This window comes from Bidens hawaiensis, unplaced genomic scaffold, assembly GCF_021521415.1.
Source record: "Bidens hawaiensis isolate Kalapana, Puna unplaced genomic scaffold, B.hawaiensis_p1.1 tig00017943_1, whole genome shotgun sequence".
Lineage (NCBI taxonomy): Eukaryota > Viridiplantae > Streptophyta > Magnoliopsida > Asterales > Asteraceae > Bidens > Bidens hawaiensis.
Window position 1 is genome coordinate 143026 of NW_027492708.1, and position 12583 is coordinate 155608.

At 35.2% G+C, this 12583-nt stretch overlaps 1 protein-coding gene across 1 annotated transcript; it reads right to left on the reverse strand.

Annotated features, from left to right (window-relative positions):
• Positions 1-9375: 9375 nt before the first annotated feature.
• Positions 9376-12359, reverse strand: LOC143555011 (transcription factor bHLH62-like). The gene is made up of 9 exons (XM_077044653.1): positions 11678-12359; positions 11536-11647; positions 11291-11449; positions 11128-11193; positions 10952-11020; positions 10431-10502; positions 9910-10113; positions 9752-9827; positions 9376-9674 (listed from the first exon to the last, which is right to left on the reverse strand). The coding sequence occupies exons 1-9, from the start codon at positions 12199-12201 to the stop codon at positions 9652-9654; spliced, it is 1305 nt and encodes a 434-aa protein (XP_076900768.1). The 5' UTR covers positions 12202-12359; the 3' UTR covers positions 9376-9651.
• Positions 12360-12583: the final 224 nt, after the last annotated feature.

Consider the following 12583-nt stretch of genomic DNA (forward strand, 5'->3'; position numbering starts at 1 on the left):
AATGCACTAATGATGTATACGTTATGCAATGGAAGTTGTACATTGTTCTTGAATATAACATTTAGATATGGCAAAGCAAATTTTGTGTTTGAATGGGAAGATAATTGGGTAGGTTTGTAATAGTTGGTTTGGTTTTCGTTAACAATCATCATGAATTGCCATAAATTGCCTTGAAATGTACTTTACATTTGCTAGCAACTTTTAGGTACAATGTCTAAGCTTACTTAATAGTACATGTTTATGATCATTTATTTCACAATTTATTGAAACGTAGGCATCGTTCATTTAATTTACAATTCAAGTAAAAGCAAACTTGAAAAATATTGTTCTATGAGAAATTCAAAAATTATACTGCATATAAGAAAACCGAACATAAAAATCAGTCAAGAAGAAACACAATATCTCAGGGTATTGCAAAATTGTAAACAGAGTCCTTACCTCAAAATAACAATTGATTTGGAAAACAAAGAATTACTGATTGTTTTATAATTTGGATTCATATTGTTGAGACCGAGTACTTAAACCTAGTTTAAGCTACATGTCATATTCATCATACATATATGGATGATATGCAATGAATCAATGATAATGGGTACGTGGCATTCCTCCTTAAGTTGTAGCCTATCACTGAGTTATTAATTCTAAAAAAATCCACTTTCAAAAACCCATAATACAAACTTCTATTTTAGATTAAGGCCCTATAAAACCGAAGGCCTAAAGCCTTGGCCTTATTTGGCTTACCCACGAGACAGCCTGCTACTACTCTAACATTTAGATTTCTTCAATTCCTCCAACTTATCACTTACAAAATGATAAGTTGGAACCTAACAAATTCCCAACACGCTTTCTCTTTCTAAGACTATATTTGCACCGCTGTACGTGACTCTTACTTAAAACTTATGTTGTATCATGTTGAGAGCCCCATGCATGTATATGGTGTTTATACTAAAATGATAAAAATGAAAACATTTCCGTCTTCTCCTCTTTTTTTTATTTCGCCTCTAGAATTTATATTGTAAGCAATATACGAGCAAATGTGCATGTATTATATTGCATATAGACAAAATGCTATCAATACCGTATTTTATATAGATATTTAACAAATTGTAATTCACTTGCATTTAGTACATTTATATAAAAAGCTTGCATATAATATTTGTAAGTTGTATATCGGATTCATCAATGTAAGCTACAAGAAGAATTGTACTTGGGTGGCGGCTTGGGTTGATGGCTCATTGCTGGATTTATCTCTTATTTTGTAACCGGCGGGGCTAGGTCAAATAGAATACCCGGTTCTATATCCAATCTAGGGTATGGCTTTTAAAGGCAATATCCGGACCCGAACCTGACCCGGGTATTGCCAATACCCGATTTTCTAATACCCGGTCATACCCGAACCCGGTTTCATACTCGAGATCGGGTATTTAAAAAACCCAATTTGTGCACCTTTATGTATAGTCAATAAAGTATGCGGGCCTTACAGTATTTAAATCTCTAGTCCTGGACTGGACTGTAAGTTAGATCCAAAAACCATATATTTTGAGTTAACATCAAAATCTGAAAAGGCATTAATGATGTATACTTTACATTTTATAATCGTTTTCAAATGAATACCAACTCCTCTAGTTTGTAGACATCAATAATCAAAACTACATGGACTTAAATGTTCAATGTCCAGTGTCCCCCCAAAATAGTTGTACATTCAATAATCAAACAACAAAGAAAATCTAAACAGGTAATCTTGTCACAAGTTGCGCAATTGAGTATTTCATGGATTAGAATGTTGGCGGTGATTTCAGGACCAAAGATGACAAGTTGGACAAACTTTAGTTTATTTTCCCAATTAAATTATAATTGTCATGGTTGTGCAATTGGCTACAAAGACAGGGTTAGTATATATAAAGCGAGTTACGGCTAGACATCGTAAATAAGTTTTTTGAATAATTTTTCTTGGTTAAAGCGTTTGGGAGTTACCCAATTTCACATTTTGTGTTCATATCAATTTTGAAGTTGGATCGGAATTAGAGCCAAAATCAAAAAGACGATCAAGCTGTCACACCACAACTTACAGGAAATATGGGGCGCGAACTATTGGTTCACAACTCATAAGACATTATCATACAATTTAAATGGCAATATATAATATTACTTTATTAATTTTAAATCAAGTACATAAATCTCAATCAATTACAAATACAACCAAAGCAAATAATGTAATATCAACTTGTCTTTTTATTTATAACCTAAAGCTCATTCTATGTGATCTTCAACATTCACTTCAAACCAAAGAACAACCTGTAATATGCGCACAAAATAGAATGTATTTGTCAACAACGCATGTTGAGTATGTAATCACCAGTTTTTGGGATAATAATATAATATAAATAAAATTAAGCAAACCAATATTTGAGTATCAACGATTAAACCACGAGCAAATAATTGATGTCGTTTGGCCATTGCCTTGCAAAAGTTACCCATTCCGCCCGTTTTCGTGAGTTGGCTTCATCATTATTTTTTCTCATGTTTTTGCGGGCAATTGAGTGAGCCGGGTAATTATTGTAAGGTAGAACTTGTTTTTGGGATTGCATTTTAAAACCATATACATATACATGGCATAAACCATTGAGGAATTTAGGATAAACCCTTTGTCTAGCCATTTTTCCACTTATATTTTCCTTACATACATTATCAGCTTAGTAGCCCATGTTTGGCATTTTCCCGTGTTTTTATTATTTCGCCCTATTTTTATCGCCACTTAGCCATATAGCCCTTTATATTTTCACCCATTTTTTGTTAGAAATCCGATTCGGCTAAGTTAGTTATTTTTTTGTATTTCATTTTTGTTGTAGTTTATTCACTTGGGAACTTTAGAAGTACAATGCTTTCTCCCAAAGTGAAAAGTTTGTATGTAAATATTCATTACTTATGGCAAAAAAAAAAAAAAAAAATCTTTGTAAGAAAAGAAGAGAAGTTATGAAGTTAGTTCATCATATATTAGGTGAAACTTGATTTTAAAGAGCAATTTTTGGTTCGTTAGCTCTCGGCCCGTTTAAACCATTTGGTTTAGTTAGTTAGATTTCGTTTTGTAGCTAACTTAGTTCCGGATTTTCTAGCCGTTTAGCCACTTTTCCCAAAAATTCCTCACCCTAACCCTAAGCCAAGTTACAACCCTCGAGTACTCGTGTTTTATGCCATGCATGTGTCGGTTTGATTTGACCCTTAAACAAGCCTATGCCTTGCTTAGTCATCGTCTTGACATCGAGTGTTCTCAACATGCACTATTACACGCATGATCACTAAATATAGCCGAGTGTATGAGTAAACATTGTGAGGATTTCAAGGTGGGAATGTGATGACAATTTGTAATGTTCTCTAGATTATGTCTTCATTCTTATTAGGCTTGTTTAGACATATATACAATGCTTGCTTGATCTATTAAAGATTTGAATGATTATTGCTTGCGGGTTATTATTGCTATTGTGGAGTTTGTTTCAATTGCTTAAGAACAAGCAAAGTTCAAGTGTGGGGATGTTTGATGTAACACAAAGTGTACATTTTATTGTATAAAATTACCTTCATATTTATCCTAAACTCCATGCAAATTTATTGTTTTAGGTACTTATTTGAGTTATTTGTGAATTTGCATGTCCGGGAGCCCGCCCGACAAAGAAAACATGAAAAGAGGGCGTTTCGGGGACAAAATAAGCATTCTGCCAGACCTGCACGACCATGCTTGCCAGTGCACTTGCCAGTGCCAGACCTGCACGACTATGCTTGCCAGTGCACTTGCCAGTGCCGACCTGCACGACCATGCTTGCCTGTGCCGAGCCGCACGACCGTGCCACTTTTTGGCATGACCGTGCCAAATCAGAGAAAACTGCAAAATTGGTCGGGAGAAAGCAAAACATTGACTTACTATATCTGGGCGGCACGACCGTGCACTTTTTGGCACGACCGTGCCAAGTGACCAGACAGCTTATAAGCCTTCAATTCTCTTCATTTATGGTGTGGAGTCTTGGGGATTTTCTCTCAATCAAGTGCAGCAATTTTAGGGGATTCTTGGAGGCTTCCACCAACATAAGATTCATCATTCCATCCTTCAATCCTTTCTTGATTTTGGTTTGCATTTCTATGTTTAAGAGCATGTTTTGTAAGCTTATTTTTAGATTGATTGTAGTTGTATTAAGCCTTATGGGCTAAGACCTTTACTATCTAGACATTGTTGAAGCTTTTACTATTGTGATATTTATCTATGTATGGTTATGGTAATTTGGTTTTCTTTCAAGGAAATGTTGAAGTTATGAGTTGATATTGATGGTGTTCATGCTTGTTAGAATTGCATACCTTGTTAGTCTTACAAATGTTTAGGCATTCATGTTGGAAAACTATGTTCTAGATGTTTGTTTGTAAACTTTGAATGTTCATGTTTTCTTTGTTTACATTGCTAAGTTAGGAATGACTAGTAAAGATTAGTTTGATTATAATATTATTGATGAGCATGAAACCCTACACTTGATATTGGAAAATTGATGAGTGTTGTTATGATTCTTGACTTGGTGATGACTTGCTAGTTAAAGTTTCATAAGTTGATGTTTAATTCATGAGTTTAGCTAATTTAGTGTAATCTTAGGTGGTTAGAATGTTGTTCATGCTAGCTTTCTTATAAGACTTTGTTGTTTTGACAAACAAGTTGGTCTATATTTAATTCTTGATTGGAAGCCCATCATGATGATTATTTGTTAGTATTAGGTTGCTTGATTGTAATCTAGTATTTATGTTTAGATTCATGATGTTTACCATATCATTGCTATTTTATCACATTAGTAGAGTGGATGCGTGTCTAGGTAGTCTTGTTGGATTGATTGTTTCTTGTATTTTTACTTGCTTTGTTTTCATTGTATGCTAGTTTAGTTAGTTAAAAACTCAAATTAAGATTTCTTTGTTCGGTTAGTTATTTACAAAGATTTAGTACTAGAAAATTACCGTATCCATGGATTGACACTCGGTTCTTGCCGACACTTTATTACAAACGATAGGTACACTTGCCTTTCGTGTGTGGTTTAGTTGTAGGTGAAAACCTATTTTTAAAACCCGATTTGTGTGGAACTTTTATCCAAATTTATATATATATTCACACACGTCAATCATACTATTCCGATTCTGGTTCATCAAAACACACTCAAAATCCTTACGCATTTCTTGCTCTCAAATCTGAGTTTTATCCAGTCAAAAAATTTGGGAACCAACAAATCGTTTTTATCTGAAAGTGATTCACGACTCTCAGATTTCCAAGGATACTCGTTTTCTGTGCAATTTCCCCAATAGTCAATCAAGAAGCTTGGAAATCAAGAAGCCAATCCAATGTTTAGCATCTAAAAATCTGATCCAAACTACAAGGCTAAGGCTGGAACAAGTTGATTCAAGAACCGCTTACACCTGTTAAAAATCGAACAAAGCATGGTCAATCAACCTAAGAACCGTGTCATTGCCACTGTGAAAGAGAGCAGCACGACTAAGTTTCAATGCAGCCAATTATGGCATACGGCGATATGAATCAAGGCGGTATTTCAAGGTACATGGAACTCTGCAAGCGATCGAACTGAGCGTAAGTGCAGAAATACAACCAAAGAAAGACGACAAGGTGGCCGCCTTATTATTTCAAGTAATCCTGGAGTAAATTGTCTTCTTAAATTTCTCAATATTCGACTGCACTTACATGTCATCCGATTTGGCTTAAAGAGCTTCTAATTAGATTATAAATTTTATGGTAATACCTTGGCTACCAAGTAAGTGTTAGTCACTATAACTAAGTTTTTGAGTAAATTATTGAAGAGGTAGGTCCCAGCAGAGCCCAGTTGGACCCGCAGGACTCACCTTGAAGAGAGACGTCTGCGCAGAAACCAACTGGATCCGCAGGACCCACCATGCTCAGAGACGTGACGTCCTTACGCGCAGTACGCAAGCTGTTCCCGCAGGAAATGCCTCCCAATGGTGAAGTACTCCGCCTGTTCCCGCAGCTGCGGATACAAGCCATCAGGGAAGGCCACCCGCGCAGCAAGGCTACACGCACAAGGCACTTAGCTCTCAATAATTCAGTAGTCACCTGAAGGAATGAGCAAAGCCGGGAACAATCCCGCACAAAGGCGGGAGGGGGAATACTCCCGCCCAAATGAGCCAGTCCGTACGATACTGGAGGATCTTTTGTACTGTACCTGACGAGGTATGGGCAAAAGATCTGACCAGAGATACGACAGCTCATTTACAACAGTATGGCGAGCAGCATGCTCTTGTACTGTAGGTCACTATTAGCCGCTGCCTACTCACCAACTCCTGTCATACCACGTGCATAGCCTGCAGTTGGTGGAAAAGGAATAGTACACAGCAGGCCTGGTCACTGTCGGCCGCTGCCTACCCACCAACTACCAGCATGGCACGTGCGTAGGCCACAGTTGGTAGAACATGAATACTATTCAGCCGGCTACACCTTCTTGGAAACCTACCTTCGGCTATAAATACCCCAAATGGTATGATCATCTCATCTTATCTTGTATCTTATATCTTATACCTGATATCTGCTCTAGCAATCTCTTAATATACACTTATATTCAAGAGCAATCTAGTCTGATTCTCACGCCGGAGGGTGGTCACAAGGAGGTACCCCCCCCCCCTTCTCAGTGACGAGCTCACGGTGTCTGTTTTGCAGGTTATCAGAAGAACCATCTTTGCCGGGTCTAACCCCTCGTGGGAAACATCTATTTAACCCCCAGATTATCCGTAATCTGCCCGGGGTCGATTAGTGTTTCTTCAATTATCTTGGTTAATAAAATGTTTGAGACTTACTCCAATTTTGTGTTTGTTTTCATATATCGTCTCGAGTCTTGGATAGAGAAACTGCATTTTAACTAAAAGAACGTGGGAAGATCAACAAGGCGTTCATAAGTCACTGACATTAACTGATCTACAAATATGCCAAAAGCGAAGAAAATCTACCGGCATTATATCCATACGATTTGATTCATAGTTCGGCTTTGCTTTAACAGTTCAATTTGAAACTAGTCATGTAAAACTGCTTTTAGCTGCGCCTAAGACCTATGTAGTTATTATATGCATGTATGCATATGTATATGCGCATGAAACATGCATGATTTATCTTACAGTGTGAAAACGGTTTACGGTGTTTGAGTGTTCGCCGGTTTTCCAAAACAGTGAGTAATATTGAGTAATTACTATTGCTATTATTATTGTTAAGTAAAAAAAGGGTTGGTTTAGTGGAGTATCTCATTTAAAAGAGCTTTTTATTTCATGAGATAGATTGTAAGGTTTGTCTTCGTCAACATTTTCTAAATCTCCAGTTTACAAGTGAGATTTGACTTACTCTACTTGTTTGTTATTAAATAGAATCCTAATAATTTTAATATGTTAGTGAGGTAAAATGTAATAGGATTAAAGGTTAAGTATTTTTAAAAGGTTAAAGAAACATTTTGAACCCTTTAATATATCTTACTAACAGAATGAGTTTGGTCATGTATTTAGCTAGTGTTCTTTTTTTTTTTACGTTCTTCAAAAGACTTTTAAAACTGCACCTTTATATCAGCCACGAGACTTTAATCTTAACTATTTAGAAAGAACACCTCAATCCATCATCTTATTACAAGAAGAGTAGAGGCTCTTGGATGGTTATTCATTTGGTAATGACTAAATGTCAATTTCAAGCACAAACATCATTACATAAAAATAATAATCATTTTAATGCCGTTCAGAAAAAAAAAAATCATTCTAATAAAGTCAATTCAACCATTATATTTCCAAAGTGAGAATATCTTTAATTACGGTTAGATGTTTCTTTAAAATCAAATTTCTTGTATTGATATTGACCTTTCTACATGTTATTAACACCATCAAGAATTCAAAAGAAAAAATCTTCCTTTTTCTTCTCTTTTTATCTTCTTTTGGCCCATTATGTTGAAACAATGACCATAATGCAATCTTGATGAGTGTATGTGCAAAATCTTTAGAGAAATCTTGATAAAACCTAAAAGTTACTTGAAAAGATTATAAATCTACCAACATTTTGGCTTTCTTCATTTGATTTGATATCAACTTTCTGTGCTACATGTTTTTCCAAGATTCCATCCTTTTTTAATTTTTTTTTTGTGAGTGATATTTAATTTATTCAATATAGTCTATATGACGATATAGATATAAGATAAAGTTTTATTTCTACATCCATGGCAATATGTGAATGTCTTAACGAATTCAGAAATCATAAAAAACTGCATTAAATTGTACATACCACGCTCACTTTATACTTCAAAAAAAAAAGAAAAAAAAGAATTCTTTGACAATTTTTCATAAACTCAACAAAACTTTTGAGTACTCAATAAAGTAAAAATAAAGTAATCAGGGATAGCCTATTGGACTTTTAAAAGAAATCTATCATTCACGAAAATAAAAATAAATATATAAAATTTGTTTACATTCATGGCTATCATTTAAATGACTATAAATTTACCAAAAAGACTATAATATTGATATATTGTTGTTTGTGTCTCAAATAAATAAATTAAAGGAGAAATTTTATAGGCTCATAGTTCAACTAACTATGTCCAACTATGTTATATGGTACATCGGTTGGGTCATCAAAAAGGCACAAATACGTAAGATGGAAGGTAACGGATACAATTACGTAAGGTAGAGGTAACAGAGATGATGATGCTGAGGGCAATAAGGTCATTGTGCGGACACACAAAGCTATACCTGATAAAATGAGGTTTTTAAGAAAATGCTTGGGGTGGCTGGTATGTATGGTAATATAAGAGGTAACATGTTGAGATGGTTTGAATATGTGAAATCAAGGTAGGAGATGATGCCAATTAGATAGTGGAAATCTTGAATATGGAAGGGAGATGAGTGGAGCCAGACCCAAACTTTACCTGGGATGAACAATTAGACATGATTTGGTAAAGTTATATCTCTTTAAGGACGTAGGATTATGGTTAAGGATGTTTTGAGAATGGTAAATTTTAGGACTTTGCTTGTTATTTTCTTCTACTTACATTATATATTGTTGTACTAAACTTTTTGATGCATGTATTTTCTGGTGTCAAAATCTCATCGGAGGCAACCACTCTATCTATTGTTAGGATGGAGCTATGGTTTACCTACATTTCACCATCTCCAAACTTTATCAATAGCAAAGTAAATAATAACTTTGCTATGTGTAAGATTTTTATTGACATGGTTGCTGTTTCTAATATTATGTGTTGGGATACCAGAATGGTTTAGGTAATAAAGTCAAGTAGGCATAAGCAATCAAACAAAGTTCTAAAATGAATCAAGAAAATTGATAATTAAGTTTATCAGAATGGTAAGAAAAATAAGCTGAAGCATACTAAGCTTCTTTTTTAATCTTTCATCAACCCTTACAAGATTTTCCTTACCATGTTACAACCTCTTACTATTAACTAATTTTACAATGGTCCACCACCGCCTGCTGCCGCCACCGGATTCTCGAAATTAATCTAGAATTATACAATCAATTTTTGTAGAAGACATCAATGTATCTTCTATCTCTCTATACAGAATTACAGATGCCAATTTACTTTGGGCCTCATTAATAATCCATCCATCATATATGTGAAGTGATATGTTTCATAGCTCAACTTTCATTTGACCTGCAGAAAGTCCATACATAAATAAAGTTGACTTTTTAATACACATGAAGTCAAACCTTAGAAAACAGTCAACTCACCATGAAAGTCTTGTGGCTGATCCTGGCTTAATGCCATCTTTACAACACTTTGAAGGTCATTTTCCCAAAATGTTGTCTAAATAAATAAAAATTAATCTTGATAAACACCTTGCAATACAATCTTGGAATATATTTTATTGATTGAAAAATCAATTTACCTCACCAAAACCATCAATGTGAGGCGGCTTAATAACTGAGTTGCAGTGCATTACTGCCACCAATGGGTTCATAGAAAATTGATTCTCGGGTCTATCGAGAATCATACCATTTATTTGGGATTGAAATCCATAAGGGAATGACTGTACTGAGGTATTGAAAGGATTCACATTGTCTGGTACAGTAGTAACCTGAGGCCGAAACATCTGAAAATTTGCACAAAACCACACAAAATTACTCTCTAGATTTTAAATAAATACACCCATGAATACTATTTGACGCAAACCAAAATTGATATCTTTTTAAAATGACCCGTTATGACCTGAACCCATTTTGCTTATACCCGTTCTGACCCGAACAAAAATGACACCTTTTTAAAACAGCCCATTTTGACCGGAATTCATTTTTCTTATAACTCATTCTGACCTGAATCCATTTAACTGTTACGGTGTTACCCGCCCCCCCGTTTAGACACATGTTTAAACTTTACACTGATTGGTAAAGGATTCAATAAAAAGCTTACATCTTTAGATAAAAGTGCTTCCATACTTTCATCCATCTGAGGATTAACAGTCGCGAGTTTCATAGACAAGAACTGCAAACGAAGAGAGCCCGAAACAACTTTAGTAACATATCAGCGAATTTCGATTTGTACTATAATAATTAGTGCAAAAGTAAAATTGCACTAATTTTGACGTTATTTTACTAATCACGTGAAAATAACGTTAAAAGTGGCGGAAGGTTAATCAGGCATCATGTGGTGGCGTTGATAGCCGAAAGACAAGGGCACATGCACCAATCAGCCGGTGTCCCGATGATTGAGTGTTATGTGTCTTATGTCCAAGGCTTGATTCAAAACTACTATCGAGCCGGGGGTCTCACCGGAAGCAGCCTCTCTATCCCTATGGGATAGAGGTAAGGCTGTCTACATCTTACCCTCCTCAGACGCTACCATAGCATTGCTATTGGTGGGATATACTGAGTACGATGATGATGATGATGATGATGACAATAATAATTTATTATTGGATCCTTCTTAATTACCTCAACTTGTCTCTGCAGTGACTGTACATAGTTTATAATCTCATCAAGCATAACAGCTTTACCTGTAACCTATAAAATCAAAATCCCACCTCAACTTACAACCTCAAAGTCCAAAATTTTAAATTTTGAGTTCAAAATGTGAAAAAAGATGATAAAGCTTGAAACTTTATGCTTACCTTGTTACAACCAGGAACAAGATCTTGAAGAAACTTCATCCTCTCACTAATTTTCTCTCTTCTGACCTGAATTTGTCAAAAATATAAACAAATATTGTGATTTATGGTTATAAATTTATAATCTTTCTCATTAATCTTGCTAATTTTGTTAAGTATAACTTACTCTTTCAGCAAGACTATGGCTATCAGTAGCTTGACCCCTTCTGGCTCTAACATGAATGTAATCTTTTGGTGGTTCAGTTGACTTTTCATTTGATATTTTTTCTTCATTTGACTTACTTCTTTTTGCATCTGATTCCTCTTTTTCCACTTCTGCCACAAACTGCAAAACATAAAGATTTTCTTGAATCTTGAACAAAAAGCAGCTGATACTTGATACAGATAAACTGATGAAATGACTAAACTAACCTTGTCATCTTTAGTACTAGATTGTGTTTCTTTTCCCTTTCTCTTTCTTCCATTACTATTAGTATTATTAGTACCTTGTCCTTTTACTTCAGTTTCAGATACTGATGATTCCTCCATGGAATCACCCAACTTTTTATATTCTTCTGGGATTCTTGTGAATTGAGATCCAACAGTTTTAAAAGACTGATTACTTGACACCCTTGATAGCTTTCCTTCAATCTTGCCACCAAAAGCTGAAAACTTTGCTGCTCTTTCAACAAATCCAGGATCTGTAGGGAATTGAGCTAGTGGGAATTGGTGATGTTGATTATTAATCTTTGGTGGTGAATTTAAAGGAGTGTTGTAGCAAGAATTGTTGGGACTATTGTTTCCATTATTATTATTATTATTATTATTATTATTATTATTATTGTTGTTGTTGTTGCATATACTTCCTAGTCTACCAATCAATTCCCTGAGAACAATGTTCTCACCGGAACCCGAGATTCGGATTCCGGAGTGGGAATCGGCTAAAGTAGACTCAAAAAGATGTGTTTGGTCCATTGGGTTAATAGAATTTGGGTTAGGAAAACAATTGACTTCATTTTTTTGAATTCCCATTCCAAAGATGGGGTTCCAATTGAGGATTCCAGTTCCTTCATTAGCGAAAGGCTTCTCCTTTTCCATAATTGGAGTGAATTGCCAAATGGGTTGCAATCTTTTTTGCAAATGTTAAAGTGGGTGTTCTGTTTCTTGGGGAATTGAGTTAGACAGATTGAAACTTGAAGGGGATTTGGTGGTGTTCTTTGGTTATTGGAATTCACTCAAGTGTGTGAAAGGTAAAGGGGTCGTGTGTGTGAGAGATGGGGATGTTGTGACTTGTAGTTGTGAGTAGAAGATGGGTAATATAAACTATATAGCAGTATAATTATAACTAATCCTATAGAGAGGGGAGATAGGAAAGTGTAGAGGAAGCAATGATACAAAACATGAAAAATAGAAGGAATGTTCATTTGACCTCAATGGGTCTTCTTTATATGTAACTTGTGTTACATGGACTTAATTTCCA

Bases quoted from the DNA above. Each gene is read 5' to 3' on its own strand.
- LOC143555011 (XM_077044653.1), bottom strand. From the start codon at position 12,201: ATGGAAAAGGAGAAGCCTTTCGCTAATGAAGGAACTGGAATCCTCAAT. The intron at 10,503-10,951 runs GTAATTAAGAAG...CTTCGTTTGCAG, and splicing joins CACTGCAGAGACAAGTTGAG to TTCTTGTCTATGAAACTCGC. The intron at 9,828-9,909 runs GTAAATTGATTT...TTATTTATTTAG, and splicing joins ACATTGATGGTTTTGGTGAG to ACAACATTTTGGGAAAATGA.